The sequence below is a fragment of the Balearica regulorum genome, chromosome 15, assembly GCF_011004875.1.
Source record: "Balearica regulorum gibbericeps isolate bBalReg1 chromosome 15, bBalReg1.pri, whole genome shotgun sequence".
Lineage (NCBI taxonomy): Eukaryota > Metazoa > Chordata > Aves > Gruiformes > Gruidae > Balearica > Balearica regulorum.
This window is the reverse complement of record NC_046198.1, coordinates 2,375,138-2,403,052: the sequence shown is the minus strand read 5'-3', so window position 1 is coordinate 2,403,052 and position 27,915 is coordinate 2,375,138. Positions and strand designations below refer to the sequence as shown.

The following is a 27,915-nucleotide window of genomic DNA, read 5'->3' as shown; positions in this document are numbered from 1 at the left end:
TGGCCGTGGTGTCCCCGCGTGTCCGTGCGCGTCCCCCCCAGGGCGGGGCTCCCCCCTCGGTGGGGTGCGTGTGTCCCCACGCCGTGCCCCCCGGTGCCCCCCGCGGCGGGGAGGGGCCGGCCCCGGCCCCCGCCCAGCTCCCGCCCGCAGCCGGGGCCGGGCCGGTCGGTGCGGGGCGGCCATAAATCACGGCGGGCAGAGCCCCCGCCCCGCCGCCGCCCTCCGCCGCCGCCGCCCGGGGGACCGGGGAGGGGGGGGGCAGAGCCCCGCCGCCGCCCCCGCCCCCAGCCCCTGCAGATGTGGCGGAGCGGCCCGGCGGCCCGGCAGCGGGGGGGCCCGCTCCGCCAAGCCCCGCTCCCCGCCCGGCGCTGAGCCCCCGCCGCAGGTACGATCGCGCACCGGGGACCGGCGCTTTGTCGCGCCGCCGCGCCCGCGGAGGCGGCGGCGGCGAGGGAGGGAGGGAGGGAGGATGCTGCCATCACCACCGGAGGGGGGGACCCTCCCGGGGAGCCCCTTCCTCTCCTCGGCCCGGGGGGAGCGCTGGGCCCCTGGCCCGGGGGGTGCGGAGCTGCGGGGGGGTCCCTGGCCGGGCACCTGCAGCCCCCCCCCGGCGTGGGGAGCGGGTGGGGAGGGGGACGTGGCCCCGCTGCAGCCCCGGGACACGGCGGGGGGGGGGTCGGGGGGAGGCGGCGGGAGCGCGGGGCTCCCCGGGGGGACACGGGGGTGTGCGGCAAGGGGACACCTCGGGGGGCTGGGGGGCTGCTGTCACACGCTGTCCCCCCGCACCCGGGGTGGGTGTCCTGACCTTGGCCGTGGGGCGGGGGGCTGCGGTGGGGACGTGCTCGGTGGCTCTGCCCGGCCGCGGCCACTCCCGGGGACCCACCGGTGTCCCCACCGTTTCGGGACGGCGAAGGGGTGGCTTTGGCCACGGGACAGCCCCGGCCCCACGCTGGCGGTGTCACCGGTCACCCCATCACTGGGGCTGCCGGTCCCGCGGCCTCGTGGGGCCGAGGCGTGGGGTGGCCGAGCCCGGGCTGTGCCGGCACCCGGGGCGCGGGGGAGGTTTGGGGGCTTTGGTGGCCTGGCCGGGGTGACACCCCGGTGGCCAGCAGCGGGGGCCAAGTGCTGCCACAAATTGTCCCCAATGTCCCTGAGCGCTGCTGCAGGGGCTCGTCCCCTGCCCCGCGTGGAGAAACCCCTCTGCAAGCGGCCACCTCCCCTCCCTGTGCCTTTGTCACCCTGCTGTGACCACAGCCCCCCTAACCCGGGGTCCCCGTGTCCCCCCAGCCCTGGCCCGCGCTGCTGCCGAGCCCAATCCGATCCGCTGGGAGATGGGGGACCAGCCCCGCTCCCGTCCCTGCGCGGTCCGGCCGTGTCCCCGGGCAGAGGTGGCAGGGTGCGTGCTGCTGGTGGCACCGCCGTGGGGCCGCTCCCCGGGGGGTGGGCTGCTCTCAGCCCCCCACCGGGGTCCCCACGGCTGCCACGCACCCGGGAAGCGGGGACTGTGGCACTGGCCTCGGCTTGGGGACCGGAGCCATGGCCCCTCCTGGGGACGCCTTTGGGGGCTGCCGTCAGCGGCGTGGGGTGGTGGGTGCCGGGGGGGGGACCGTGACAAGCTGGAGCCACCAGCAGGACGTGCCCCCCCGCCGCCCCCCAGCCCCAACGGGCACTCTGGGCTCTGGTGGGGAGCGGCAGCGCCAGCACCGTCCGCAGTGGGACCAGAAGGGACGGCGGGTCCTGCGGTGGCCCGTGTCCTGCCAGCGGCTCTGGGGACGGTGGCCCGGGCAGCAGGGCCGGATCCTGCACACCCACCTATGCTGCCCCGGCACGGGGGGCTCCCGGGGCTGCCCGACCTTCGCCACGGTGCCAGCCTGCTGCTGCCAGCCCTGCTGAGTGTCGGCAGAGCCGTGCCGCCGCGGCGGGGGGTGCATGAGGGGGGGGGGCTGAGCCCTGCCTGCCTGCAGCGCTGGCACTGCTCCCGGCTCGCTGAGCCCCCGGGGTCACCGTCCCCTCTTGGGGTGGCGCAGGCCAGGCATTGGCATCCCTCGCTGCCGCCATCCCCGAGCCCCCCCGTGCTGCCGGGAAGTCTCTGCCCCATAGCCCCCCCCCCCCGCCCTGTGCCCATGCTATTCCTGGTGGGTTTTGTGCCACAGCTGGGGCTGGGGGGGGGGTCTGGGACACCCCGCCATGCCAGCAATGAGGTGGCCCAGAGACCTGGCACCCCGCCGGCTGCACCGGGGTCACCCCGGGTCCCCCAGCCCTGCCAGCTGGCGGGGCGGCATGGGGGGCCTGGTGGCCCCCCCGGGGACCCCAGCCAGTAGAGCTGGGGGGGCTCCCCCCGTGCCTGGGCTCTGTCCCAGTGGCCCCCACCCGGACTGGGAAGCCCCTGGGCCCAGCGCCGCGCCGGACTGGTTTGAACTGGCGCGGCGGGGGGGGACGACTCGCTGGGCGGCCGGAGGGGAAGCTGGGCTGGGGCTGGGCTGGCAGCGCCTGGCGCGGGCAGGAGAGGCCTTGGGGGGGGGAGCAGGCAGGGGCCTCACGCGGGGGCCGCAGGTGCTGGGGCGGCCAGGGCGTCCGGCCAAGCCACCGTGGGGCTCGTCCCCGTCCCCATCCCGGCGGGGCCCCCGCGGCGCCCCGGCCCTGAGCGGGGCCGGTTCCCAGGAGCGCCGGCGGCGGCGTGGCCGCGTGGTTTGGCAGCCGCCTGCCCGCCTGCCCGCGGCCGTGCTGGGAGCCGTGGCGTCAGCAGCTGGAGGCCCCTTTCCCACCCGCCCCACCCGGGGCTGGCCACAGCCCCCCGCCCCTGGACCCCCCCCCCCCCCAAACTCCGTTCACTGGGGACGCGGCCATCACAGTGGGACCAGCCCTGACGCCTCACTCGTCCCCCCTGTGGGACCCCCACATCTGGGGGGCTGCTGGGGCCCCATCCCGCTTCCTCGGCTGGGGGTCTCCCCGGATCCGACATCCAAGCCGTGGGGTCCTGCCCACCGTCCACCCATCTCTCCTCGAGCTGTGCCACCAGGCTGTGGGGCACGTGGGGGTGGCTGGAGCTGGAGAACCATGGAGGGCTTGGGGCAGAGACCCCCTGGGGGCTGCGGGGTGACGACCGCCTGGAGGACAGGGACACTGCTGTGGGGCAGGCCCCATGGCCCTGGGGGCTCAGGAGAGCAGCTCTGCCACGAGGGATGGGACCCTGCTATGGGGCAGGCCCCACAGCTACGGGGGGAGGTGGAGGCTCAGGCAGGGACCCCACTATGGGGCAGGCCCCATGGCCATGGGGGGCTCAGGAAGACGTGTCGTGTTCCCCCCCCCCCCCCCCCCCCCCCCCCAGGGCAGGGCAGGCTGCTATGGGGCAGCTCCTCTGGCTATGGGAGCTTGGGACAGGGACCAGCCCCACGGCCAGGACGAGGGCATCGCTGTGGGGGGGGGGTGCAGGCGGGGGGGGTCCCCTGCCGGCCCCCCCCCCCCCCCGGCCGGGCCCCACGCCCCCTGCGGCTCCTCCGCATTCCTCAGCGTCTGAGCCGGGCTGGACCCCCGCCAGAGCAGGGGGGCCCCGCCGGCGGGGCAGGGCGGGGGCCGGGCCCCCCGGGGTGGGGTGGGGATGGGGGCCCGCTGCCACGTGTGCTGGGTGCGCCGTGACCCCCCCCGACACGGCCCCTCGGCCACCCCCATCCTGCCCCGGGCTGTGCGGGGGGCCGGGGGTGGGGGGCACGGCCGGGGGACCGGAGGCGCTGCTGGGGGTGCTGAGGGTCGGGCGTTCACTGCTGCACTGAGCTGCCCGTTCTCAGCCGCCTGCCAGATGCGTGGCTGCCGAGCCGCGGGGGTGGCGGTTTGGGGAGGGGACACGGGTGGGGACGTGGGGGCTGAGCCGGGCGGCTGGGCACTGTGGGGCTGTCGGTGGCGTGGGGGGGGGCCGGGGTCCTCTACCACGTCCTGTGAAATGGGGGGGTGTGGGGTGTGTGTGGGTGCGCGCTTGCAGGCAGCAGCCCTGCCACACCGTGCCGTGCCGCGCCGTGCCGTGCCGCTCCGTGCCGCAGGCAGCCCCTGCCCGGCCCCGGCCCCGGCAGGCAGCGGCGTTGGCCGGCGGGGAAGGGGCCCCGGCGGGGGAGGAAGCTCTGCCGCCTCCGGGGCTGGGGCCAGCGGGCTCGGCCGCCCGGGTCACCGCCGGGCTGGTGGCCGCCACCGCCCTCCGCCGCCGCTGGGAAAGGGCCCCCCGGGGCGAGCCCGCGGGGACGGACGGGGGGGCGGGGGGGACACGGAACAGGGACGCGGCAGCTCCGGGGCCACCGGTGCCCGGGGGATTTGGCAGTTCCCGGCGGGGTTTGGTCATCGGCCAAGGGGCTGTGCCGGCCCCGGGGGTTGGCGACACGGAGAGGACACGCTGGGGACATTGGGGGGGGGGGGGCAGCGTGGAGGCCCCCGGTGCCGTGCCCTGCCCTTTGCCCGCTGCGGGAGGGGGCCGCGGCAGGGTGGCTGGAAGGGACGGCGAGGTCCCCATGCCAGCGCTGCGGCCGCTGGCACCCGCTCGGCCTCCGGCCCGGAGCAGAGATGGGCATCGCCGTGGGGCCCGGCTGGGGCAATGCTATGGGTGGCACCGGTGCTGCCCCCCCATCCCCACAGTGACCCCCGCGTGTCCCCCGCAGCGCCCACCCCGGCACCATGCATTCGCTGGAGGAGCCGCTGGATCTCAAGCTGAGCATCTCCAAGCTGAGAACTGCCCGGGAGAAGCGGGGTCCCCCCGGTCCCAGACCCCGTGGTCCCCAGCGCTCGGATGCCCCGCCGGCCGGGGATGGCCGTGGAGGGAGCCGGGGGGGTCGCCGGGCAGTGCCGGCCTCGCCGTCCCCCGGTCTCCTGGCACACTCCAGGCTGGTGGAGCCACGGGACGGGCACTTCGCCGCCATGCCGGTGGTGGACCTCAGCCTCTCGCCCCGCTCCGGTGGGGAGTCCCCGGCCGGCAGCGCCTCACTCTCTCCTGAGCGCCAGGGCAGCGGGGACCTGCCCGGCCCCCTCACCCCCCATGTAAGTATGGCTGTGGTAAACCCCCCCCCCACCATGTTCGTGTCCCCCCCCCCAAGATGTCCCCAGCGATGGGGACTGTGCCCGGGATGGTGCTCCCGACCTTGGCGGCAGGCCCGGCACTGCCGGAGCTGGTGACGCAGCCCCCCCCTGGTGTGTACACACACCCTGGGGTCAATGCCCCCCCCCCCGTGCCCCCCGACCCCAGCAGCATCCCGGGGGGGGGGGGGCGGGAGGTGTCCTCTCTGGGTGGCTCTGAGTTCAATGGGGGGGTGTCTCTGGGGAAGCTCCATCACCCACCACCCCGCCTCTCCCTGGGCTCTGCTCCAGGATTTCCAGTCCCTGCGCTACATCGACGGCCTTCCCAGCTCCTTCCAGTTCTTCCTGCCGCTGGGGGCGGGGGGGGCCCTGCACCTGCCCCCCGCCGCCTTCCTGCCCCCCAGCAAGGAGAAACGCCTCCCCCCCGAGCTGCCCCTGCCCAAGCAGCTCGTCTGCCGCTGGTCCAAGGTCAGTGGGGAGGAATGGGAGGGCTGGGGGGGTTATGGGGCGGGGGGGGATGTGGAAGTTTTATGGGGCTGGAGACCACACAGGGGCATTGCGAGGATGGGGGGGAGGGTGGGAGTGGGGGGGCCACGTGGGCATTTTGGGGCTGAGGAGGGGACGTGGGGCTGGAAGGCCATGGCAGAGCTCTGTGGGGCTTGTGGGGCTGGGGGGGGGGGGCAGGCAGGGACAGGTCAGGGCTGGAGGGGGGTGATGGGGAAGCTGGGGGCTGTGCAGAGGTACTGGGGGGGGGTCATACAGGGATGGGGGGGCCGTGCAAAGGGCCGGTTCCATCTCCCCACATGCTCGTGCTGCTGTGCATGGGGTATGGGTGGGGGCTGGGGGGGGGATGAGTGGCAGGGGCTGGCCCTGGTGGGGGTCCCGGCCCCCCCCCCCGGTGCCCACCCTGCCAGGGCCCCTCACCCCCAGCCTCCCGCCCGCAGTGCAACCAGTTCTTCGACCTCCTGCAAGACCTGGTGGACCACGTCAACGACTTCCACGTCAAACCCGAGAAGGACGCGGGGTACTGCTGCCACTGGGAGGGCTGCGCCCGCCACGGCAGGGGCTTCAACGCCAGGTGGGCTTGGGGGGGGCTCCGGGGTCCCTGGGGGGCTGCTCTGAGTTGCTGTGGGGAGACAGGAGCCCAGCACCGTGGGCTGGGCAGGGGGGGTCTCTGTCCGTCCGTCCATCCATCCATCCATCCATCCATCCATCCATCCATCCATCCCTCGGGCACAGGGTGCGAGGTCCTGGGGGGGGGGCTGGATGACCATGCTGGCCTGGATGTCCCCGTTCTCACACCCTATAGCCAGGGCACGGGGACAAGGAGATGCCCTGGGGACCGTGGCTGACCCCCCCTGGTGTCCCCCCGACCCTGGCAGGTACAAGATGCTGATCCACATCCGGACGCACACCAACGAGAAGCCGCATCGTTGCCCCACCTGCAACAAGAGCTTCTCCCGCCTGGAGAACCTGAAAATCCACAACCGCTCGCACACAGGTCAGCGCCGGCCACCGCGCTCGCCCCGGGGAGCGGGGAGGCTCGGGGCGGGGCGGGGGGGGACGGACACGACACAGGGGACCCGGCCGGGCTGGCGGTGCCCCCAGCAGACCCGGCGCTGTGCCGTCCCGCAGGCGAGAAGCCCTACATCTGCCCCTACGAAGGCTGCAACAAGCGTTACTCCAACTCCAGCGACCGCTTCAAGCACACCCGCACCCACTACGTGGAGAAGCCCTACTCCTGCAAGATGCCGGGCTGCCACAAGCGCTACACCGACCCCAGCTCCCTCCGCAAGCACATCAAAGCCCACGGCCATTTCGTCTCCCCCGAGCACCCGGAGATGTTGAAGGTTCACCCGCCTCCCAAAACGCCCCTGGGTTCGGCAGAGGTGCCCTACGTTAACGGGGCACAGCTCGTGATCCCCAACCCCGCCGCCCTCTTCGCTCCCCCGGGGCTGCCGGCGTTGCCCATCCCTTTGGCGCCGGCACCGCTCGACCTCAGCGCCTTGGGTTGCGGTGCTGCCGGCGCCATGCCCGCCCTGCCGGGCCCCGTCCTGCCCCTCAACGGCGGCCCCTTGAACTTGGCCAAGAGCCCGCTGCTGCCCTCGCCCTTCACGGCGGGGCTGGGGCTGCCCGTCATGTCGCTGCTGGCCGGCGGGGCCAAGGCCGAGGGGGAGAAGGGCAGCGGGGTCGAGGGGCGGCCGCCCAAGGCCGGCAAAGGGCCGGAGAGCCGGAAGGAGAGGTGCGAAAGGACGGAGCCGGGGCGGCCGCGGGTGCCCCCCGAGAGCCTGGCGCTGCTGCCGGGGGCCGTGCTCGACCTCTCGGCCGGCGTCAGCTCGGGAGGGAGCCCCGAGGCGCTGCCGCCCGGCTGGGTGCTCATCCCCCCCGGCTCCCTGCTGCTCAAACCCGCCGCTGTCAATTGAGTGGGGGGGGGGGGTGGGGGGTCCGACGATGCCCAGGGCCGGCCGCCGGCCCGGCGGGCAGATCCCGCTCCCCAGGGGTGGGGGGTGCATCGCCCCCTCCTCCTCACCACAGCCCCCCCCAACCCCGGCGGGGCCTCGCTCGCGCTTTTAACCGTCACGAAAGAAGAACGGACTCTTCTGAGAAAAGCAATAATCCCTCAGCGGCCGGAGCTGGCCGCAACCCCGTGCCGGGGGCAGCCGTGGGGGTACGGGGGCGGGGGGGTGTGTGTGTGTGTGTGTGTCCCTGCTCCCACCGCGTTTGGGCAGCCGGAGATGCCGCTATTTATTTCTCGACCAGCCCCCTGCTCTGACAGGGCCCCGGTTGGGCTCATCTGCTGCCGCTGACTCGGCATCTCCCTGCCCGAGGCCTCGGCATCGCCGGTGCCGGCGTGAGGGGGCTGCAGCCCCCGGCCCCCCACTGTGGGGACAGCGGGGTGACAGCTCAGGGACCGACCGCTCCCCCAGGCCCGAGCTGTACCTGGCCATGCCATCCCACCCCACCCGGCCAGCGCGGCTGCGGGCAGCGCCGTAGCCACGGCCCCTCGGCGCGGTCCCTGCCGTGCCAGGCCCAGCTGGCTGGGCACACGCCGGCCCAGCGCCCACCCGCATCCCTCCCATTCTGCGGCCACCCTCGTCCCCTCGCCGCCTCCCCGGCCCTCCCCGTGACAAGGCACACGGCCGCGTGTGCCGCTCGCCGCGCCGGCTCCGCGCCGGGGCAGAGCCACCCTGTTTAGCTACGTTCATACCTAACCACGTACCGCGAGCGCATGCGGGCAGCGGGCAGCGCGGGCAGGACTCCAGGTGCCGGCAGAGCTGCTGCCGGTTTTGCCTTGGCACCGGCTGGTGGGGCACCCGCTCCTCGGGACGTGCCGGCCCCCCCCTGCAGCGAGGTTCCCCGGTGAGCCCCCCCCGGGGCCACGGGGCAGCGTTGGGGGGGGGTGGGATGCCGCCGCGGTGCCAGGAGCGGGCAGCGTGCCCGGCCGGAGCCCAGAGCCTCCCCCGGCGCACGCGGGGGGTTCCCACGTACCTCCCACTGCCAGGCAGGTCCCCCCCCAACCAAGGCTTTCTCTGAAAGACGGCGGGGGTGTCTCCCCGACCCTGCTGGAAGGAGCCCCCGGCCACGCGCGCCCCACGGGGAGCCGGTCTCCCTGCCCTCACCCTCCTGGGGCCGGGGCGCGGCGGCCGCCCGGCACTGCCACAGCCCCAGCATGGCCGCGGGCCATCGACCAGGCCGCCCCGGCCGGTGTACGGTGTACGTTTCCTCGCTCCTTCGTCGGTTTGTTGTTGCACATTCCAGGACATCAGTATTTTAACGGTCTCGAAGTGCCTTTCTATCGTAGTTTCTGGGTTGTTTTTGTTTTCCTCCTGTTGGGCTCCATCGCTGTTAGCATAGCGTTTAAGGACTGCAGAAGTAAGAGATAAGCTAACGACTATAACACTATATTCCTCCGGGGAGAGGAAGTTTATTAAGAAAACAATAAAGTGAAGTTGAAGTAAGTTCCTGCTTCAGTCCGCGATGGCAGCGAGAGCCACGATGAACCCGAGGTGGGGACAAAGCCAGGGTGGGCTGGAAGCGACGGGTGCAATCCTGGGTGGCACAGCTGGCTCTGCCGGACCCCCCCCCCCCCACCCCGGCAGGTCCCCACGCTCCCGGTCGGGCAGGCTCGGTGCCGGTGAAGCCAGGCCGGGGTCTGCGGGTTGAGCTGTGGGTGGGGACAGCTCAGCGGGTCCCCCCACGGCCCCTCGCCACCGCACCCAGGTGGGAGAAGGGAACGGCGCAGAGCTCCCGGCGCTCCCGTAGTAGGGAGCCAGAGGGATCCGCGCGCTCAGGCCAAGAGCGTCAGAACCCACCACGAAAATAGCTCCCGCAGCCTCCTCGGGTGCCATTTGAGCCCTGGCAGCCCTCGGTGCCCTGGGGACACCCCTTCTTCCCCAGCTGCCTCCCTCCTCCTCCTCCCCAGGGCAAACCCCAACCCTGTCAGCTCCTCGCAGGGGCTGATCCCCTCCGGAGCAGCGGGCAGAGGCGGGCGAGTCCCCTCTCCCTCCCTGGGGTGCGGAGCAGCCAGGCCAGGCACTGGAGGACGTGGTATTTATTGGCTACCTATAAGTTAAGGGTGAGGGGACGCGGGGCGCGGGGGTGGCGGGAGTCACGTCTCAGCTTTCCACCCTTTCTCCTTCTCGTCCTTGGCCTGGATGCGGAGCTCCTCGTCCAGCCGCTCCTTGGCTCTCACCACCTGCGGGACACGGGGACGGGGTGACAGGGAGGGATGGGGCTGCCCCCTCCCTGCCTCATCCACGGTGCCGCTCGGGCTCTGCTCTCCCGCATCCCGGGCAGGGCCGGGGGCCCTTTGCTCACCTTGGACTGCAGGTAGAAGGAGCCCCCCACCGACTTGTCGTTCACCTTGAACAAGTGGTCGTAGTTCTGCCAAAGAGAAGTTCCCTGTCACATCCATCTCCTTCACCTTCCCCAGCCCCGAACCCCGGCAGCCTCCCGCTCCCCGCGGCGGTGCTGGAGGTGACGAGCGGGATGTTGGGGACACGGCTGGCTCTGCCCGACCCCCCGCAACGTGTCCCCACGCTCCCGGACAGGTGCCCACATCCCCTTCCCTGAGCAGCACCGCCAGGCAAATGCAGGGGCTGCGGCTGGCAGGCTGCTAATGCCTGGGAGCTGCCGGCATGTTCCACTAGCTGGGGCAGGGAAACCTCAAACTGGGATTAACTGGGCCCAGCACAGCACCCACACTCCCTCCGGGGCACAGCTGTCCCCCCCGTGCCGGGCAGCAGCCGCGGGGAGGGCAGGGCCCTGCCAGCACCGTGTCTGCCCGGCTCCGAGGGAGCCTCTACCTTCTGGATCTCCTCTGGGTTGAGGTTTGAGACGTTGAGGATCTGCTGAGCTTCCTGGAGGCTGATGCCGATGATCCTGGAGGCAGCGGCAGACTGGGGCCTCTCCGAGCGCCCTCGTGCATCTGCTGCTGCTCGGCTCGCTGCCCGGAGACACCGAGGGTGTGAATCTCCCCCCAACGCTGCCCCCCCGCCCCGGGGACCCCCAGGGCTTGGGCAGGGGCCGGGCAGCAAAGCCCAGGGGCTCTGAGGTGCTCGGATCCCGGGTTCACCCTCTGCCCTCCTCATGCTGCCTCCAGCCCACGGGGGTCACCCGGACGAGGTCCCTGGTGCTGGGGAGGTGGCAGGAACCGGAGGGGGGCACCCGTTTGTTTGGGGCGCCCACAGTGAGCCGGGCTGTGGGCAGGCAGAGGCGGGGCTGGGGCTGCCGTGTCCCACGGGACCATCCTGCTCTGCCCTTCGGGGCTGCCACGATGTCTTGGAGTCTGGCAGCGGGGCCGGGTGTGGGGTGGGGCCGGGATGGCTGCTGGGAGCCCGGCCCCAGCTGAGATGCCATTATGTCAGCACCAGGATGCGGTCACTGACTGCTGTCACCCTGCGCACAGCCCCAGGGGACGGGGAGCAATGGGGTGCCCTGGGGAAGGGCGGAAGGGGGGGGGGGGGTGCGGCTGTGCAGTGGGGGCAGGGGTGGGGACGCTGTGTGCTGCCCAGCACCGCGGCCAGGCTGTGCACATGGAGCAGCGCACACGGAGCAGCGCACACGGAGCAGCGCACACGGAGCAGCGCACACGGAGCAGCGCACACGGAGCAGCGCATCGCGGAGCAGCGCATCGCGGAGCAGCGCATCGCGGAGCAGCGCACCGTGGAGCAGCGCACACGGAGCAGCGCATTGCGGAGCAGCACACCGTGGAGCAGCGCATCGCGGAGCAGCGCACACGGAGCAGCGCACCACGCCAGCGGCGGCAGCTCGGCTCGTACCTGCGAACTCCTGGCGCAGCGCCCGCATGAAGGCCCGTCCGACCACCTGGGCCCCCACCAGGATGATCTGCGCCAGGTACTTGGCCTGCGGGGACACCCTGCTGTCAGAGCCGCCCCGGGCCCCGGCCCCCGCCCGGCCCTTCACCCCGTCGCCTCTCCCCGCAGCCGGGCCTGTTCCCCCGGGGGGCGGCCCTGCCCCTCCCTGGCTGCCGTCACGCCGCGGCCCGGCCCGGCCCAGCCCCGGCCCCTCTCCCCAGGCCCCGCCACCCGGAACCAGCTCCCTCGCACCTCCCCGGGCCCTGTCCCCCCGCCCCGGCCCTGCCCAGCATCATCCTCCGCCTCCTCGGGCCCCTTCCCTCCGCCCTCCCGGCTCTGCCCAGCCCGGTCCTCCGCCTCCCCGGGCCCTATCCCCTTCCCCGGGCCCTGTCCCTCCAGCCCCCGGGGCCGTTTCCCCCCAGCCCGGCCCTGTGTCCCCCCGGCCCGGCCCCGCCGCCTCCCCCGGCCCCTCTCACCATCTCCCCGCCGCCGCTTCCGCCCCCGGCGGTCACGGGGTCAGGGAGCGAAGGTCGCGGCGGCCACCGAGACGCCAGCGGAGCTGGGCGGAGCGCCCCACTCTCCTCCCCTCCCCACATTCCCCCGGCGGGCACAGCGCCCCCTGACGGCCACGCCGCCCGGGAGGTCCCGGCGCTGGCTGGCGGCGCTGCGCATGCGCAGAGGGCGGGCGAGGCCCAGGCCGCGGCCTTCCCCCCCCGTGCTGGTCCCGTGTGTGTCCTCCGCCTCGGTCCTTCGTCCCCGGTCCCCGGTTCCCCCCCGCCCCGGCCCGGAATCACGGCAGGAGACGGGTGCTGGTGCAGCGGTTTTAATAGCGGGGCCTGCCCGCGGCGGGCACGGGGCCCAACGCTGCTGTCCGGCCTGGTGCGGGGCGCGGCCCTTGGCCCTGCCGCGCCTCCCCTCAGCCGGGCCGGGTCCCGCCGCGCCGCCTCCTCCCCCTCTTCCTCCTCCTTGCCGGGCCTGGGCGGGTGCGGGGGTCCCCGGCGTGGTCCTCGGAGTGCCGGGGTCCGGCCTAGTCCTGCGGGAGGCCCGGTGGGGGTGAGGGGCGCGGCGGGGCGGGTCCGGCCCCGGGAGTCGTGTTCCCCCCCCCCCCGCCCCAGCACCTACCCACTCGGCCTCGTCCACCCCCTCGAAGGAGTCCTGGGGCAGTGGGTCGTCCCGGTTGCCCAGCCGGGCCACCATGGCGTTCAGGAGCTGCAGGGAGGCAGGGCAGAGCCGTGGGGGGCCGGGCCATTGCCCCCAGCCCGGGCTCCGCAGCAAGGTGGTCCTGGGGTGCCCCAGCACCCACCTCCTCCTTCTTCTGCTCGTCAGACTTCTCCTCCAGGTACACGGACGCAGGGACAAACTTCCGCGCCGGAGCCTCCTTCGGGGCCTCGCTCACTGGGAGAGCGGCGTGGCCATGGGGCAGGCAGGCTCTGCCCCACAGCTGACACACACAGCCCACCCCACGCCCATCCCCGTGGGCTCGGGGCCCTCCCCCTACCCCTTCGCACCCACCTGGTGTCATGTTAGTTGGCCGCAGGCTGGTGCGGTGCTGCTGCCCGTCTTCCCCTGCCAGCCAGGCGCTGCTGCCGAGGGCTGGCTCCCACCAGACGCGGGTTGGCGGGTAGATATCATCCTGGAAATACTCCTTCTGCGGGGCGAGGGGTACTGAGGGGGGTCCCCTGCCTCTTATAGCCCCCTCCCCCCCCCCAAAACACAGCTGGGTCCCCGCTGCCTACCTTGACGCGTGGCACGCAGAATGCCACCGGCTCGAGGGTGCTCTGCCCGAGGCGCAGCGCCCGGGCGAACTCCACCTCCCGTACCTCGCACGCCGTTTTGGGCAGGAAGACAAAGCCCTGATGGGGCGGAGGCATGAGCGAGGCCTGCCGTGGGTCTGATGGCGCAGGCGGGGGGGGGCAGGGACAGGGCAGGCCCCCCCCTTTACCTTGTGGGGTTCGTTGGAGGTGAAGCTGTTGCACTCGAGGAAATAGGGGGGCTCAGGTGTCACCTCGTAGAGGAAGACTCTGGTGTCACCCTGGGGATGGAGCAGGATGGGGGCTGGCAAGGGGGTGCATGGAGGGTCCCTCCGCACTGTTGGGGTGCTGTAGGTAGGTAGCGCCCCATTTATTTGGGGGTGCAAGCCCTCACCTTGCCGGTGAGGAAGACAACGCTGGTATCCTCATCGTAGAAGGGCAGGAGGGTGGAAGGAGCCACATCGAGTCCGAGGACGGACAAGGGTCCCTCAGGCAGAGCCTGTGCCCGGTACAGGAGGATCCTCCTCTCGCTGCGACTGCGGGGAGGTGGCAATGGGGGGACACACACGGGTGCACGGTGTCCCTTGGGGACCCCTAGGTGTGTCCCCCTCTTTACCTATCAAAGCCGGACACCAGGAGGTAGTCGCCACCGCAAACCCAAACCAGGCGTGCTCCGCGGCTCCCCTCGGGACCCGGACCCTCCTGCGTGGGGTGAAGGTCACCCTGCCTGCTCAGAGAGAGCTGGGGGTGCAGGCAGGTGCCCACGGTGGGGGGAATCCTCCTGCCCCTGCGGGCACCTGCCCGCACCCCCAGCTCTCCATCCTGTCCCCGCCACCGTGATCGTACCTGTTGAGGCTGAGGGCTGCGCCGGGGCTCGTAAAGCCGTAACCGTCCGTCTTTGCTCACCGTCGCCAGCTTCTTCCCGTCAGGGCTCCAGGCCAGGCTGAAAATCTGGGGAGAGGGATAGGGTGTCCCCTTCCCGGCCAAATGCACCCCTCAAAGTGTCCCCAAGTGTGTCATCCCTTACCTGATCAGTGTGTCCCCGCAGGCACAAGGCTTCCCAGCCCGAACTCAGCTCCCAGATCCGTACAGTCATGTCGTAGGAGGAGGAAACCAAGAGATCGGATGCCATTGGGTGGAAGCGGATGGAGTAGATCTTCTCCGTGTGACCTGGTAAGGGTGAGTGGTGCGTGGCTGTCCCCACCTGGGCCGGGATGGGGACGCCGCCGGGCTGGCTTGTCCCCAATGTGGGGTGCTTGGTGTGCCTCCCCGCATGCCCCTTACCTTGGAGGACAGCATCGGGCTCCCGCAGCGTCTCCCGCAGCCCTCCCTCAGGGATCCGCCACAGCCGGATCTTGGCGTCTTCGCCCGCTGCGGCACCAAAATGGATGGGCAGTGGTTAATATGGTGATCTGGTGTGCCCGGTGCTGGGGTTGGGGGGGCCAGCCCGGCGTGCTCTCCTGGGGACAGTATGCATACCAACAGCGAGGCGCTGCGGGTCGAAGGGGTCCCAGGAGAGGTCGGCAACCGCCGTGCCGTTCTGGATGGTGGGCACGGCTGCGTCGGGGAGACGGCCCGGCTTGGACAGCTGGGGGAGAGAGACAGGGGGTCACCTGCGCTGCGCGCGCCGCCGCCGTGCTGCTGCCGTGCTGTGCCAGGGGTACCTCGAGGATGGCGATCTGGCCGCCGGCGGAGAGCAGGGGGAGGGCGACGCGCTGGTGGTTGGCGCAGAAGCCGTCGCACTCGCCCGGCGTGGTGAGGCTGAGCCCCCGCAGGTTGGTGAGGTGGGTGTCGCGGTGCAGCACCCTGCCCTGTGTGTGCCGGAAGCGGGAGCTGGGCCCTGGTGCAGGTGGGAGACGGGTGAGCACCCTGGGTGCCCCCCAGCATGGCCCCAGACGGGGGATGCCGAGCCCGCCCTGCCGCCCGCTCACCCAAAATGCTCTGCAGAGACTTCTGGCTGGGACTGCTGGCGAAGCCGCTGGAGGGGCCGGTGCTGGCCGAGAGCGAGGCCGGTGAGGATGGCGAGGAGTAGCCGCTGCCCTCCTACGGGAGAGAGAGGAGACGGGCAGGAGGGGCCGGTGTCCCAGCCCTCCCCTTCCCCGTGGGACGAGAGCAGCGGGGACCCCCTGACCCCTTGCCACCCCCGGCGCGCTCCCTGGCGCCCCATGCTCACGCTCCGGTCGGCGTCGGGTTCGGTGGAGCTGGCGTCGGCTGCCTGCAGCGGGGTGCAGGCGATGACGGGGGAGCTGAAGGTCTCTGTGGGTCTCCGCGCGGGGTGCAGGCTCACCCTCCCCACCTGCCGGCGGGCACAGCGGTGGGCAGGGGGTGGTGGCAGCCCCAGGCGATGTCACCGGTGGGGACAACCCCCGGGTGACACTGACCTGCTGGTTGTCCCCTGCCCACCAGGCCTGGGCACTGGTGGCCGGCAGCGTCCCGGCACAGTCAGGGAACAGATCCTCGTGGAAGTCCTGGACAGACTGCAGGAGAGAGGACGGGGTGAGGTGGGTGTCCCCAAAACCCCACAGCCCCCATCCTGCTGCCAGCTGGCACTGCCTGGCCTGGCCCCCTCCCGCACCCCTAGGCCCCCCCCAGGCACCCCAGGCACCCCTAGGCCCCCCCCAGGCACCCCAGCCCCTCCAGCCACGGAGCCCCGTCCCCGCCAGCTGCGTGCCGAGGCCTGTAGGTGTCAGACGCTGCCCGGCATTGGGCTGCCTCGCGCACCCCCGAAGCAGCCAGCCTCCCAAACAGCACCCAGCTCCCAGCATCACGGCTCGCAGCACCCAGCCCCAGCACCCACGTTTCAGCACCCAGCCTCCAGCTTTAAGCACCCAGCATTCAGGATCTGACACCCAGGATCCTGCCTCCAGCACCCAGGCTCTGCTACCTAGCACCCAAATTTCAAACGTTTTAAGTTGCTTTAAGCACCCGGCATTCAGGATCTGGCACCCCGCACCCGCTGCACAACAGCACCCATCAGGTAGCACCCAGCTTTCAGGATCCACTCTCCAGCACCCAACATCTTGCACGCAGCACCCAGCTTCCCAAATCCAGCACCCAGCAAACCCAGCCTCCTTTACCCACCGTTGGCACCCAGAACCCAGCACCCACCTTCCATTCTCCATTACCCACCATCAGCACCCATGTTTTACCTCCTCTCCTGCTTCCCCCAGGCTGGGGACCCGTGTCCCCCCACACCCGGGTGCCCTTCGTCACCCGGTGCCGTTGAGGTGGCACCCGTGAGATGGCACCAGGCACTCCCGACACGGTGGGGGCCGAGCCGCCGCCCCGGCAGCCCCCCCTTACCTTGCGTGGCACCAGGTAGCTGACGGGGACGAGGGCGGTGTCGGTGAGCTGCAGAACGCGGAGCACCTCGCAGGCCATGACGTCCAGGGCCAGGCGGGGCACGGCGGCCAGGCCGCGCGTGCTGCCCTCCGTCCGGCACTGGGTCACTGGGGGACGGGCAGGGCAGGCGTGGAGCAGGCAGCGCGGGCAGGGGCGAGGCCCCCGGGGCTGCCGGGAGCGCGGCACGGGATGTATCCTGCTTACCCTGGGTCAGCGCCGGCTGCGCGGGTGCCACCTCGAAGCAGTACAGGAGGTTTTCTCCCTGGAAGAGAAGTGGAGGGGACAGGGCATGAGCAGGGCTGTGGGGAGCACCCCTCTGCACCCTCCTGCACCCCACTGCACCCACATGCACCCTGCTACACCCCCGCACCATTCTGCATCCTCCTGCACCCCACTGCACCCGCATGCACCTCAGTGCAACCCTTGCACCCTGCCACACCCCACTGCACCCCGCTGCACGCCCTTGCATTCTCCTGCACCCCGCTGCACCCACATGCACCCCCTTACACCCTTTGGCACCCCACTACACCCATGTGCACCTCACTGCGCCCCACCACACCCTGCGATGTCCAGCACCCTGCTACCGTGGGACCTCACCTTCCCCGCCAGCACCAGCAGCCCCGTGTCGGCGTCGTACAGCGGGATGGCCACCCTGCAAGGGAAGGAGGGTGCTGAGCTGGGGCACCTGTTGGCGCAGCGCCCTGATGACTGCGGGGCCAGATCCTGCACCTTCCCCCAGTGGTGCACACCCCGGCCCCCATCCTGGGGAAGTGTGGTGGAGGATCAGGCCCTGCCTATGGCAAGAGGGTAGTGCCGGTGCCGGGGGGGGGTGCCCTCGGCGTGCCAGGCTACTCCCCTGCTCCCCCCCCCGGCACGACCCTCACCCTGGGGTGACGGGTTTGCAGTGGGACGGCACCGCTGGTGCTGCCAGCCCCGGGCGCGTGGTGCCCGCCCTGAAGCTGTGCCCAGCCGCAGGGCATCCCGCTCCCAGCACTGCGCCCTGCACCCAGCGATGGCACCCAGCCCCACTCGGGGAAGCTGCCAGCACCCACAGGGGAGCCCCGGGGCTGGCTGGGCCGGCTCGGCCAGTTCGCCGCCCGCCCGCCTCACCCGGCACCTGCCGTGCCAGCCCCGGGAGCGCCCCGTGGCCGGGGCTGTGCCAGCTGGAGCGTGTCCCCGCTCCCTGTCCTGCGCCCCGTCCCAGCCGGTGGCTGGAGGGGACTGTGGCTGGGGACACGCTCGGTGGCTGGAGAGGACGGGGGTCAGGGGATGCCGGGTGGCCGGAGGGCACCACGACCAGGGCAGTACTTGGGTGGCCGGGGGGACAAGAGCACGGAGCCACCGCTCTGCCTTCCCTCGGCAGGGGTGGAGGAGGGAGCTCCGCAGGCGGAGGACAAAGGGACGATCTGTTACTTTCGGGTTGACGTTCCTGTGGCTGTGCCGAGGGGAGGGAGCCGTGCCGCGCCAGCGCTTTACGCCGTGTGGCTCTGAGGAAATACGGTGAAACCAAGGCTGTACCGCGCTCCCGCCCTGGCAGGTCCCCATGGCAGGGACACCCTGCTGCAGCCACAGGATGGCACAAGGCAGGACGGCTGCGGCCGCTACGGCACGGTCCTGTCCCGGGACCGTTGGCACAACGTAAGCGAACGCTGCCGGGGCGGCTGCGGCAGGCACCGGCGTCCCCTGCCCGGCCGCAGTCACCATCACCAGCGCTGCCGTCACCAGCACTGTTGCCACCCTCGGGGCCTGGGGTTAGGACAAGGACACCCTGGGTGTCTGGTTGTCCCAGCCCGGCCCGCGCCGTCCTCGCGGTGCTGAACGGGGAGCGTTGTCCTGCGGCGCTGATGGCGCAGCTCTGCCGTCAGCGGGGCACGGGGGCAGCCCTGCGAGGGCCACCCGCTGCCCCCCTGTCCCCCAACAGAGGGTGGCAAGGGCACCGGGGCACCGGGGTTCCAGGGCACTGGGGCCCATGGGTGTCGGGGTCCCCGGTTACCCTGGGTACGCTGGATATGGGGGTCCCTGGGGGTGCCAAGGACACCCAGCCCTGGTGCTACCAGGGGTGTTGGGGGTGGCAAGGGTGCCAGGGCCCAGGGCGCGCTGGGGGTGCCGGGGGTCGCGTGGATGCTGGGGACAGGAGGGCGATCCCTATCCTGCACCTGTACCTGCGGGTGTACCCAGCAGGGGTGCTGGGGTCCCTGCAGGGTTCTGGGGCGCCTGGAGCTGCCCAGTGTCCCGGGGGGTGCCGGGGGTCCCGGGGGTCCCGGGGGTCCCGGGGGTCCCGCCCCGTGTCGGGCCCCAGGTGCGCAGGGGGCGGGGCCTTGGGGACAGCCGTGCCCCTCCCCTCCCCCTGTCCCTTACAGCCAATGGGGAGGCGGCGGCAGGACAAGCTCCGCCCTCCGCGGTTTTAAAGCCGCCCCCCGCGCCCGGCGCCGCCAGAGAGGGGAGCGCCCGCCCGGCCGCCGGCTGCTGCTGCTGCCATGGACTGATCGCCACGGCCCGGCCCGGTGAGTCCCGCGTCCTCGGGCGCCGCTGTCCCGGTCCTCCCCTCGCCACGGGGCTGGGGGCTCGTGGTGCGGCGGCTCACGGGCGGGAGGGGGGTCTCTGCTGGGTACCCGGGGGCTCAGGGGGGTGGCGGGACTGAGGGGGCCCGGTGGGCCCCGGCTGGGCCACAGGGCACCCAGGGCCGGCTGCCCTCCCCGGGTGACAGGGTGTCACCCAGACCTCGGCTGCAGGTAGGGCACCCGCGGCCAGCCCCCTGCTCCGGGCCTTGGCTGGGGGTCGGTGTGCCCTGCACCCCCAAGGCCTTGGCTGAGCCACGGGGCACCCAGCCGTCCCCTGCCCGGGCTGGTGGTGAGGCCTTGGCTGGGCTGGGGTGACGGCGGGGCAGGGACAAGGGTGCAGGCAGGGCCCAGGTCCCCTGTCCCTGCCTGTGCCTATCCTGCCACAGGACGCACCGGGGTCTGGCCCGGGGACCTCGGCCTGCTGCTGCTCCTGTCACGGGGAAGGGGAGAGATGTGGCCAGGGCTAACGTGGAGCCCGGCTCCCTCCAGCTGTGGCCGGGTGGCTGTGACCCACCCTGCCAGCAGAAGGGCTCCAGGACCCACACGGGACCAGCACGGTCCCGGGCTGATCCTGTGCTCGCCCTGTCCCGGCAGACGTGGCAGCGGGCTCGCCCTTTGGGGTCAGGCAGACGTGGGAGCTGCTGGCAACGGTGTCCACCACCACCCTCCTCAGCGGAGGGCTCGGCCAGGGTGGGGTTTGGCTGCCCTGGCCCTGCCTGTCCTCGTGGGCCGGCATCCTGGTTCGCTGACCGACTGTGGGGCCGAGCGGGGTCCCCGGGCAGTGCTGGTGAGGGTTTTCCCTCCCCGGCTGGCGCAGAGGGACGCGTGCCAGCAGGGCCACCGGCCAGCCTGGCCTTCAGCCGGCGGGGATGCCCCACCGCCTCTCCTGCTGCCAGCTCCCTGCGCGCTTCTTCATCACCTGGTATGCGCTGGGCGGACGCCGGCCCCCATCGCCCTCTCTGGGTGTGACTTTGGGCCACTATGGGGCAAGCATCCCTTCCTGTGCCTGGCCCCCATCCAGGGCCAGAGCTGCCCTGAGAACCAGTGCATCCCAGCGGAGATGCTCCAGTTCCAAGACCCCAACCAAAAAACCCCACTCGTGTCATCCCCCCCCTCACACCCACTCCTGACGATGTGCTGCACGCCGGCAGGTTTCATCCTGCTGGGACTGGGGCAGCCGGACTGGCCTGACCCAGCCGGGGCCGTGCCGCTGCCCACACGGTGCTGGGCAGTGCCGCTGTCAAGGATGACACTAATTACTATTTTTCCTCGCACCACGCCAAGGCCGGGTGGCCTCGCCGGGTGGCCCTGACGCAAGCGTTGCCTGCCCGGCTGGCTCTGCCAGCGGGACGCGGCAGGAGGAAGCGTTCAGGGACAGCCACGGCCACCCCAGTCACGCCGTAGGAATCTGCCCGTGCTGCCGGGGCCACGCGTGGCGGCATCGCCGGCCTCCTCCCAACCTCCGCTGGCGTTCGGGCTCCTCTGGAGGTGGTTTGGCTGCCAGTAAAGCGGCTCTGCTGGTTTTTCTCCTTGCCGGCACCTGAGCTGGGGAGCGCGGCCGGGTCAAAGGGGCAGGAGTGGGATGGAGGGGCCGGCGAGCGCCCCGGGGAATGCAGTAACCAGGCCTGCATTCCTCCGGGGCTGCTGCGGAAACTTTAATTAAATAGGGAGGAGAGCCCGGGAGGAGGTGGGAGCTGCGGCGGCGCGGGGTGGGTTGAAGGGGAGGATTAAGGGCTTAATCCTGCATCCCCCCTGGCTGGATCTCGGGAGGGGGCACGTGCTGACATGGGCTTGTTTTGAGGGGAGCGTAAGAGAGGAGCAGCGCCTGCGTCCCGCCCGACGAAGGCACCGTGTCCCTCCCTGCGGTGATGGGGACAGAGCCCAGCTCCATGCAGGACCCCCATCCTGCCTGTGCTGGTGCCCGCTGGCCGAGGAGGCAGCCCACCGGCTTGGCTGCCTGCCGGCAACAACGGTGGCTTTGTTTGGCCGCGGGGCCTCGCTCGCCAGTGCGGGAAGGGAAGGGATGTCCCGGCTGTGCCGAGTTACCCAGGGAGAACGGCCACGTCCCTGAGCAGCCAGGAAGGGCAGGGACCCCTGGGAGGGCTCCCCCGGCCCTTCCTGCACAGGTGTCACCCTGCGGCACGGGGACAGCATCGGCCTCGTCCTTAAAACACGTGGTGGGTGTGAAGCAGGGCGTCCCCTGCCGAGTCCCTCGCCTTGGGCAGGCAGCGGGACGGCCCGGCCGGGGGGGGGCTGCGGGCAGGGAGGGGGGACACGACGCTCCCACCCCAGCAGGCTGGCAGGGAAAGGCTGAGCCGGGACTGGGGGAATCTGAGCCCAGATCCTCCCCGCAGCCGGAAAATATGAATAATTTGGCAAATATCTGCGGTGCAGGCGCGGGGAGCCCAGCCAAGGCAGCAGCAGGCCGCTGGCAGGGCGGTCCTAACACCTCCAGCAGAACCGGGGCCCCCTCTCCACCCTTGGGGACCCCCTGCCCGGGACGCGGGGAGGCTGTTCCCCTGCCCCGTTTCAGAGGGGTGAGCACCCTGGCAAGCGTGGGCTGGGTTAACCCCTCGCTGTCTTGAAATAGCATCAGGACGCGGAGGCGACGCGCGGGCGGGATGCCGGCGTGTGCCGGCGGAGCGGGGTGATGCCGAGGGAGAGGTGGCGGAGGCGTGCGGGTGGAGCAACCGTGCCGGCCTGCCCGGGGCTCCTGGCGAGGCGTGGGGATGAGCGGCCGCGGCCAGGCCGGCCAAACCTGCCCGGAGCGGGGAGCCTGGCAGGCGGGGAGGAAATGCCAGCGTAATTAAAGGGACGAGAGAGAGACTTGGAGTCAGCAGCTGGTTGCAGCACGGACACGTCAGCGAAACCCGACCCTGGCATTGCAAAACCAGCCCCGGCCTCGCCTGGCCCTGCTCCGGCGCTGCCCACCCGGGAGGCCTGGCACGGCGGCGGCACCCTGTGCCCAGGGCTTTGCTCACCAGCCAGCACCCTGGGGCTGCCGGAGCCACCTCGAGGGCTGGCACGACGGTGAGGGGTGCTGGGTCTGTCCCCAGCCCCCTTAGCCCCAAAACGCTTCACGAGGGCCCCATGATGCTTTTTTGGTTCTGCTCAGTCCTCGTGCCGTGCACCGGCAGCTTGGTCGTGATGTGGGGGTGTGGCGGACCCAGCAGCGGTGACAGGGGCTGGGGGCTGAGCTGGGGGTGCTGGGGAGGGGACTCGGTGACAGTGACCCCCTGGATGCGGCACAGCTCCTCCCCGGCATCGGGGGGCTGACGGCACGGGTCACGGGGGGCTGACGGCACGGGTCACGGGGGGCTGACGGCACGGGTCACGGCAGGGCAGGGCCAGTCGGGCCAAGTGACTCAGGCAGCTGCGGTGACCCTGCCCAGCAGTGTGGGTGCACCCCACCCTCGGGTGCACCCCACCCTGGGGGGGGGCCCACCCCGGGAAGAGGTGAGAACGGAGCCGGCCGCTGCGCTAACCCTGTCTGGCTGCGGGTGAGCACCGGTGCCTCTGTGGCATGGGGGGCTCCGATGACCAGGGACGTGCTGGGGGGGGAACGCAGCACGGGTCCAGTCCCTCCCACGGCCACCGGTGCAGGATGTGGTGTCCCTGCACCGGGCAGGGCCCCCCACAGCGGAGGAGCGGCCGGGGCAGCCGGCACGTGCTGCTGTGCGACCCGGCAGCCCCCCGCACGCGGCGGGGGCCCCTTGCGAGCCGCAGGAGGGGTTTGCCTGGAGCTAGGAACAGCTCGGAGCAGGGCAGGAGGAGGCGACGGCTGGGGAAGGGGCTGGCAGGGCAGGGTGCTGGCGGCACCCCCATCTCTGGCAGCATGGCGGGGTTTGCCTCTTCCCGGCCTGGGGACCCCACTCTGCCCCCACCACGTGTCCCTGAGATGGGGTGGCAGGAGACAGCAGGTCTTCAGGTCCCACTGCCACCCCCTCACCCATGCTAATTAGGAGAGTCATTAAAAGGGCTGAAAAAAGGGGGTTGAGAGACAAGCCAACTGCCTCTAAAGTAAGGACATCAGCCGGGGCAGCCGCAGGGGGGCTGGGGCAGGGGTGCTTACAGCCTCGCTCACCCCAGGAGCGTCCTCCCCTCCATCCCCGTGCCAGAGGGACGAGGATGCAGCCCAGGGTGCTGTGCCAGAGGAGGGGAACAGCAAGGCGACCCGTGTCCCCCATGGGATGGGAGCTGGGGCTCTGTGGGGACAGGGGAGACCCATGGGGCATGGGAGCACCTGGCTCCTTCAGCTCCACAGCCTGTCCCCAGGCCCCCCCACAGTGGGGGCCACCCCTGAGCGCCCCCATCCCCCAGTGGGATTGCTACCACCGGTGCTCCGGGTAGGAGCAGACCCCGTGGGTGCAGCTGCTGGGACAGCGGCACAAACAAAGGGTTAAGCCGAGCTCGGTGTGCCGGGAAGGCCAGCCAGGCTCCCACCCCCTCCCCTGGCTCCCAGGCCCAGCGGTTCTCTGCTCGCATCCCCCATGTTTGATTTGCACCCTGCCGAGAGCAGCCGGGGAGGTAGGGGGAGGTAGGGGCCCGTGCCCTGCTGCCTACGGGGGGGCGGGGGGGGGCGGCGGGCACGCACAGTGCCCGTCGTCGGGGACTTTCCTGCTCCCTCCATGGTCCCTTTGGGGCCAGAGGGTCCCGGGCTGGGCACAGGGAGACGCTCTCACGCCCCAGCAGCGGCGCAGGGGTAGCGGGGGGGGTCTCCGAGGCATCCCCCAGCCCTGCCAGCCCGGGTGCCCCCCTCCAGCAGGGCCTGGCCCCTAACCTTGGCTGGGTTTTCTCTCTCCTGCAGAGCTGCCACCATGAACCAGCTGGTCCTTTGCACGCTGCTTCTCTTGGCCCCCAGGGAGCTGGCGGGGGCATGTCCCGCAGGCTGCCAGTGCCAAGACCCCAAGACCATCCTGTGCGCAGCCAGACGGGGCCAGACTGTGCCCCAGGGGCTGCCCCCCAACACCCTCTCCCTCTATGTCTTTGAGAATGGCATCACGATGCTCAGCGAGGACAGCTTTGCGGGCCTGCCTGCCCTCCAGCTCTTGGACCTCTCGCAAAACAAGATCACCAGCATCCAGAAAAACATTTTCCAGCCCCTGACGGAGCTCGTCAACTTGGACCTGTCCTCCAACCAGCTGCAGGAGATCACCAACGAGACCTTCCACGGGCTGCGGCTGCTGGAGCGACTCTACCTGCAGAGGAACAGGATCCAGCACATACACGCTGCTGCCTTCGACACGCTGGAGAATCTGCTGGAACTGAAGCTGCAGAACAACCAGCTCTGGGCCGTGCCCCCCCTCGACCTGCCCAACCTCCTGCTGCTGGACATCAGCTGGAACAAGATCCCCACCATTGCACCGGGGGCCTTCCATGCCGTCAACATCGAGTCCCTGAAGATTGCAGGGTTGGGCTTGACGAGCTTAAACGAGGAGCTCTTCCAGGCCCAGAACAACCTCCACGAGCTGGACATCTCCGACAACCTCCTGGAGCGTGTCCCGGCGGTGCTGCGGCGATTGGGGAGCCTCACAAAGCTCAGCCTGGCTGGCAACACCCACATCTCCCAGCTGCCGGCGGAGGACTTCCACAACCTTCACAACCTCCAGGAGCTGGACATCAGCAACCTCAACATCAACACCATCCCTCGGGACTTCTCTGGCTTCTTCCCCAGGCTGCGGGCCGTGACGGCGGCCGGCAACCCCTTCAACTGCATCTGCCAGATGAGCTGGCTGGTGCAGTGGGTGAACACCAGCAGCGTGGTCCTCCGGCGGCCCGAGGAGACGCGCTGCCACTTTCCCCCTAAAAACTCCGGCAAGCTCCTCCACCACCTGCAGTACGCTGACTTCGGCTGCCCCACCACCACCACCACCACCCCCACCACCCCGCGCACCACCACGCCGCCGCTGCCCGTGCCGCTCCCCACTAGCAGCCGCCCGGCACCGCAGCCCAGCACTGCCGCTCCCACCTTGGGGGCCAGGGCCCCCCAAGGCAGCTCCACGCCGGTGCCCTTCAGCGGCCCCCCGCCCCCCACCAGCCCCCCACCGCCCATCTGTCCTCCTCGCACGTGTCTGAACGGCGGCACCTGCCACCTGGGTCCCCAAAACCACCTGGAGTGCCTGTGCCCGGCGGGCTTCACCGGGACGTACTGCCAGGTGGAGGAGAGGGGGACGACGCCGGCACCGGCTACGCCAGCCCCGCCACCCGGCCGGCGGATCAGCATTGCGCAGGTCGGCAGCACCTCCCTCAAAGTGGACTTGCAGAACTACGTCCAGTCCAAAGTGCAGCTGAAGGGCATCCGACTGAGCTACCGGAATCTCTCCGGGCCAGACAAACGACCAGTGATGCTGCGTTTGCCGGCTTCGCTCTCCGAGTACACGGTACGGGCGCTGAAGCCCAACTGCACGTACCGCGTCTGCATCGGGCCCCTGGGGGAGAAGGTCTCCAAGGAGGAGCACTGTGCCGAGGCGCAGACCTTGCCGGTGAGCCACCAGCAGCACTCCCCCGTCACCCAGAGCAAGGACAGCAACCTCACCCTGATGATCGTCCCCGCGCTGGCCGCCGTGCTCCTGCTGGTGGTGGTGGTGACTGCCGCCACGTACTACCGCCGGCACCGCCGGGCGAAGGCGCGTGCCGGCACCGGGGTGGATGCCAGCCCGCTGGAGCTGGAAGGGGTAAAAGCCTGCCTGGAAAACGGGGATTTGAGCAGCTGCAAAGTGCCGGAGACGGCGATGCTTTCCGGCGGCTCCGAGTGTGAGGTCCCGCTCATGCAGTCGCACTACCCCAGCAACAACAACACCCCAGGGCTCAAACCCTCCTATTTCTGAGCCGGGTGGGACAGGGCTGCGGGCGAGGGGAGCCCCGGACAGACGAGGGTTGAGCTCTGGCACCCGGCCGTGTCCCTCCGGGGCGAGGAACGGCGAGGAGTTAACTGAATTAAGGCAGAAAAACCCCAAACCCTTAACGTGCAATTTCCAAGAGGCTGCCACCACGCTTCGGGAGGAGACACTAATTTTACCGCTGAGTGCCTTGATTTCTGTGACTCTATGTAGAACGTGGGTAGCAAAAGAGAGAGAGGGGTTGGGGTTGTTTTTTTTTTTTTAATCTGGGGGTTGGGCGGGCTTTTTTTAGCTATGGCTAAAAAGAAAGCTGCCGGTGACTCGGCTAAGGGACGTCCACGTGCTGGTAACAAGGGTCCTTTAGCGGGGCACGGCCCGTGACTCTCAACTCCCTGGAAGCTGATGTGAGCAATAAGGCCTGGCCGAGGTGCTGGGACCCTCGGGACCCCCGGGCCGAAGGAAGCGCCGAGCAGGCGAACCGGGAATTGAAGCTTTAAGAACTCGGAGAGAATATTTATACATGGTTATTTCCCATTTCTTCTGGGAAAAGTCTTTTTTTTTTTTTTTTTTTTTTTTTTTAGTACAGGTTTGTGTACGTCTCTTTTGTAAGACAGACCAGAAGGGTGTCTTTTTGTAAAAAAAACCCCAAAATAAAAACTAAAATAACAACAATGAAAACTTCTGTGCAGCCCCAAGCGCTTTCGCAGGCGCTGCCCATCTCACCCTGGCATACGGGCAGCAGTGCGGGCAGCAGTGCGGGCAGCAGTGCGGGCAGCAGTGCGGGCAGCGCGACATGTCCCCTGCGGAGGAGCGGGAAGGTCGGCCGCATCCTCCCGTTGGTGGTGGTGAGCGCTGGGATGAGTCAGGGCTGGTGGAGGGGGGAGTTTTCCCGACTCTGGGCGGTGGCGTTCGGGAGGCTTCACCCCCACGGTGCTGCCCCCCCCGCCCCCTTGCCGCGGGCGCTGGGGAGGTGTTCCCAAAACAGAGGCCACGGGTTTCGAATCAGCCCCTGCCCTGCGCATCATCCAGCCTTACTTCATCCCTCCCCGCCTGCCAAATGGCTCCGGGGCCGGCTGTGGGACAAACAGCCCAGCCCAACCTCCGTAACCTCCTGACGTCACCCCTGGCAGCACCGGGGACCCCCAAAACGCCGGGGACAAGTGTCACCTTGCTCTGTCCTCCCCAAACCGGGGGCTGCAGCCAGAGCCAAGGCTCGGGGCCCCCACGGCGAGGCCCCCACCACCCGGCCCCGGGAACAGCCGGTTTTGTGCGCTGGTCCCGGCAGGGAGGGCTGGAAGCCGGCGCTCGGCAGGTTCCCGCTGCCAAGTGGTTTCTGCTCCAACCCTCTGGTTTTAATCGTTTTCCAATCCTTTATCTTTCGGGCTGGAATTTTCCAGGTTGGGGCCCTGCCCGCTGAGGTATGTTTGATTTGGAGAGAATGAGCAAAAGCGGGCTGCCGCCAGCGGAGCCGAGGGTCACCGCTGTGCCGCGCGACTTGCTGGCCGCACCGGGACCGCCGGCTCTTCAGGATGCGGCCCTGACCCCGCAAGCGCCCCAGTCCTGCTCGCCCGGGCCTGACGGCGGGAGAAGGCGGCTCTGGATGCAATTAGGGGCGCGGGGCGGTGGCGGGGGCCGTCTGGCGCAGTCCCCCCCCCCCGGCTCCCAGGTGGGCTTCCGGCAGGGCTGGCTCCCATTAGGGCCGGCGCAGCGGCAGGAGGGGCCCCTCGCCGGCGCGGGCGGGTCGGTGCGATGGCCACGCTCGCCCGCTCAAAAGGCCCATTGTGGTCCTCTCCCCACAGATTTTTCAAATTAACATCCCAAATTCCTCTGAAAATTGCTGCTGTGTAAATATTTTCACTGCGAGCTTTGTATATTTTCCAGCCTCGCGAGGAGGAGAGAAGAAAAGTCCCTGGCGGAGCTGCGGCCTCGCGCCGGGTGCCCCTGGCCTGCCGCCGCCGCAGCCCCCCCCTCCCCGAGCCCGACCGGGCGCAGGGTCAGCTCCTGCGCGTCCCCTCGCCGCCGTCACCGGGCTGCACGGGACCGGCAGTGGGGA

At 70.7% G+C, this 27,915-nt stretch overlaps 4 protein-coding genes across 8 annotated transcripts in view; 2 read left to right on the top strand and 2 right to left on the bottom strand.

Annotated features, from left to right (window-relative positions):
• Nucleotides 1-39: 39 nt before the first annotated feature.
• GLIS2 (GLIS family zinc finger 2) lies at nucleotides 40-9,011 on the top strand. Its single transcript, XM_075767745.1, has 6 exons — nucleotides 40-385; nucleotides 4,641-5,016; nucleotides 5,344-5,520; nucleotides 5,997-6,130; nucleotides 6,435-6,553; nucleotides 6,688-9,011. Exons 2-6 carry the CDS (start codon nucleotides 4,657-4,659, stop codon nucleotides 7,473-7,475), a joined length of 1,578 nt encoding a protein of 525 aa, XP_075623860.1. The 5' UTR covers nucleotides 40-385; nucleotides 4,641-4,656; the 3' UTR covers nucleotides 7,476-9,011.
• PAM16 (presequence translocase associated motor 16) lies at nucleotides 8,948-11,980 on the bottom strand. 2 transcript variants are annotated; one of them, XM_075767752.1, is made up of 6 exons: nucleotides 11,846-11,980; nucleotides 11,334-11,418; nucleotides 10,359-10,498; nucleotides 9,871-9,936; nucleotides 9,616-9,748; nucleotides 8,948-9,205 (listed from the first exon to the last, which is right to left on the bottom strand). In XM_075767752.1, the coding sequence occupies exons 1-5, from the start codon at nucleotides 11,963-11,965 to the stop codon at nucleotides 9,662-9,664; spliced, it is 498 nt and encodes a 165-aa protein (XP_075623867.1). In that variant the 5' UTR covers nucleotides 11,966-11,980; the 3' UTR covers nucleotides 8,948-9,205; nucleotides 9,616-9,661. The 2 variants fall into 2 exon arrangements, with proteins under 2 accessions (XP_075623867.1, XP_075623866.1); XM_075767751.1 differs by lacking the exon at nucleotides 8,948-9,205 and having other exon boundaries at nucleotides 9,590-9,748.
• Nucleotides 11,981-12,176: 196 nt separating this feature from the next.
• Nucleotides 12,177-27,915, bottom strand: part of CORO7 (coronin 7) — a 39,149-nt gene continuing 23,410 nt past the window's right edge. For all 4 annotated transcript variants that reach the window (XM_075767742.1, XM_075767741.1, XM_075767743.1 and 1 more), the window contains 19 exons: nucleotides 17,060-17,114; nucleotides 16,667-16,724; nucleotides 16,424-16,569; nucleotides 15,502-15,597; nucleotides 15,294-15,416; nucleotides 15,052-15,163; nucleotides 14,785-14,960; nucleotides 14,600-14,708; nucleotides 14,405-14,491; nucleotides 14,148-14,290; nucleotides 13,967-14,071; nucleotides 13,737-13,822; nucleotides 13,515-13,656; nucleotides 13,312-13,401; nucleotides 13,106-13,222; nucleotides 12,882-13,017; nucleotides 12,673-12,764; nucleotides 12,492-12,578; nucleotides 12,177-12,402 (listed from right to left, as the gene is read on the bottom strand). In XM_075767742.1, coding sequence (XP_075623857.1) covers nucleotides 12,397-12,402; nucleotides 12,492-12,578; nucleotides 12,673-12,764; nucleotides 12,882-13,017; nucleotides 13,106-13,222; nucleotides 13,312-13,401; nucleotides 13,515-13,656; nucleotides 13,737-13,822; nucleotides 13,967-14,071; nucleotides 14,148-14,290; nucleotides 14,405-14,491; nucleotides 14,600-14,708; nucleotides 14,785-14,960; nucleotides 15,052-15,163; nucleotides 15,294-15,416; nucleotides 15,502-15,597; nucleotides 16,424-16,569; nucleotides 16,667-16,724; nucleotides 17,060-17,114 — 1,966 coding nt within the window. In that variant the 3' untranslated portion in view covers nucleotides 12,177-12,396. The remainder of the gene's footprint in view (nucleotides 12,403-12,491; nucleotides 12,579-12,672; nucleotides 12,765-12,881; nucleotides 13,018-13,105; nucleotides 13,223-13,311; nucleotides 13,402-13,514; nucleotides 13,657-13,736; nucleotides 13,823-13,966; nucleotides 14,072-14,147; nucleotides 14,291-14,404; nucleotides 14,492-14,599; nucleotides 14,709-14,784; nucleotides 14,961-15,051; nucleotides 15,164-15,293; nucleotides 15,417-15,501; nucleotides 15,598-16,423; nucleotides 16,570-16,666; nucleotides 16,725-17,059; nucleotides 17,115-27,915) is intronic.
• On the top strand, nucleotides 18,862-26,540 carry VASN (vasorin). The gene is made up of 2 exons (XM_075767116.1): nucleotides 18,862-18,966; nucleotides 23,831-26,540. Exon 2 carries the CDS (start codon nucleotides 23,841-23,843, stop codon nucleotides 25,848-25,850), a length of 2,010 nt encoding a protein of 669 aa, XP_075623231.1. The 5' UTR covers nucleotides 18,862-18,966; nucleotides 23,831-23,840; the 3' UTR covers nucleotides 25,851-26,540.

Bases quoted from the DNA above. Each gene is read 5' to 3' on its own strand.
- GLIS2 (XM_075767745.1), top strand. From the start codon at position 4,657: ATGCATTCGCTGGAGGAGCCGCTGGATCTCAAGCTGAGCATCTCCAAG. The intron at 5,017-5,343 runs GTAAGTATGGCT...GCTCTGCTCCAG, and splicing joins CCGGCCCCCTCACCCCCCAT to GATTTCCAGTCCCTGCGCTA. The intron at 6,131-6,434 runs GTGGGCTTGGGG...CGACCCTGGCAG, and splicing joins GGCAGGGGCTTCAACGCCAG to GTACAAGATGCTGATCCACA.
- PAM16 (XM_075767752.1), bottom strand. From the start codon at position 11,965: ATGTGGGGAGGGGAGGAGAGTGGGGCGCTCCGCCCAGCTCCGCTGGCG. The intron at 11,419-11,845 runs GTGAGAGGGGCC...GTGTCCCCGCAG, and splicing joins GAAGCGGCGGCGGGGAGATG to GCCAAGTACCTGGCGCAGAT. The intron at 10,499-11,333 runs GTACGAGCCGAG...GTCTCCGGGCAG, and splicing joins GCTGCGCCAGGAGTTCGCAG to CGAGCCGAGCAGCAGCAGAT.
- VASN (XM_075767116.1), top strand. From the start codon at position 23,841: ATGAACCAGCTGGTCCTTTGCACGCTGCTTCTCTTGGCCCCCAGGGAG.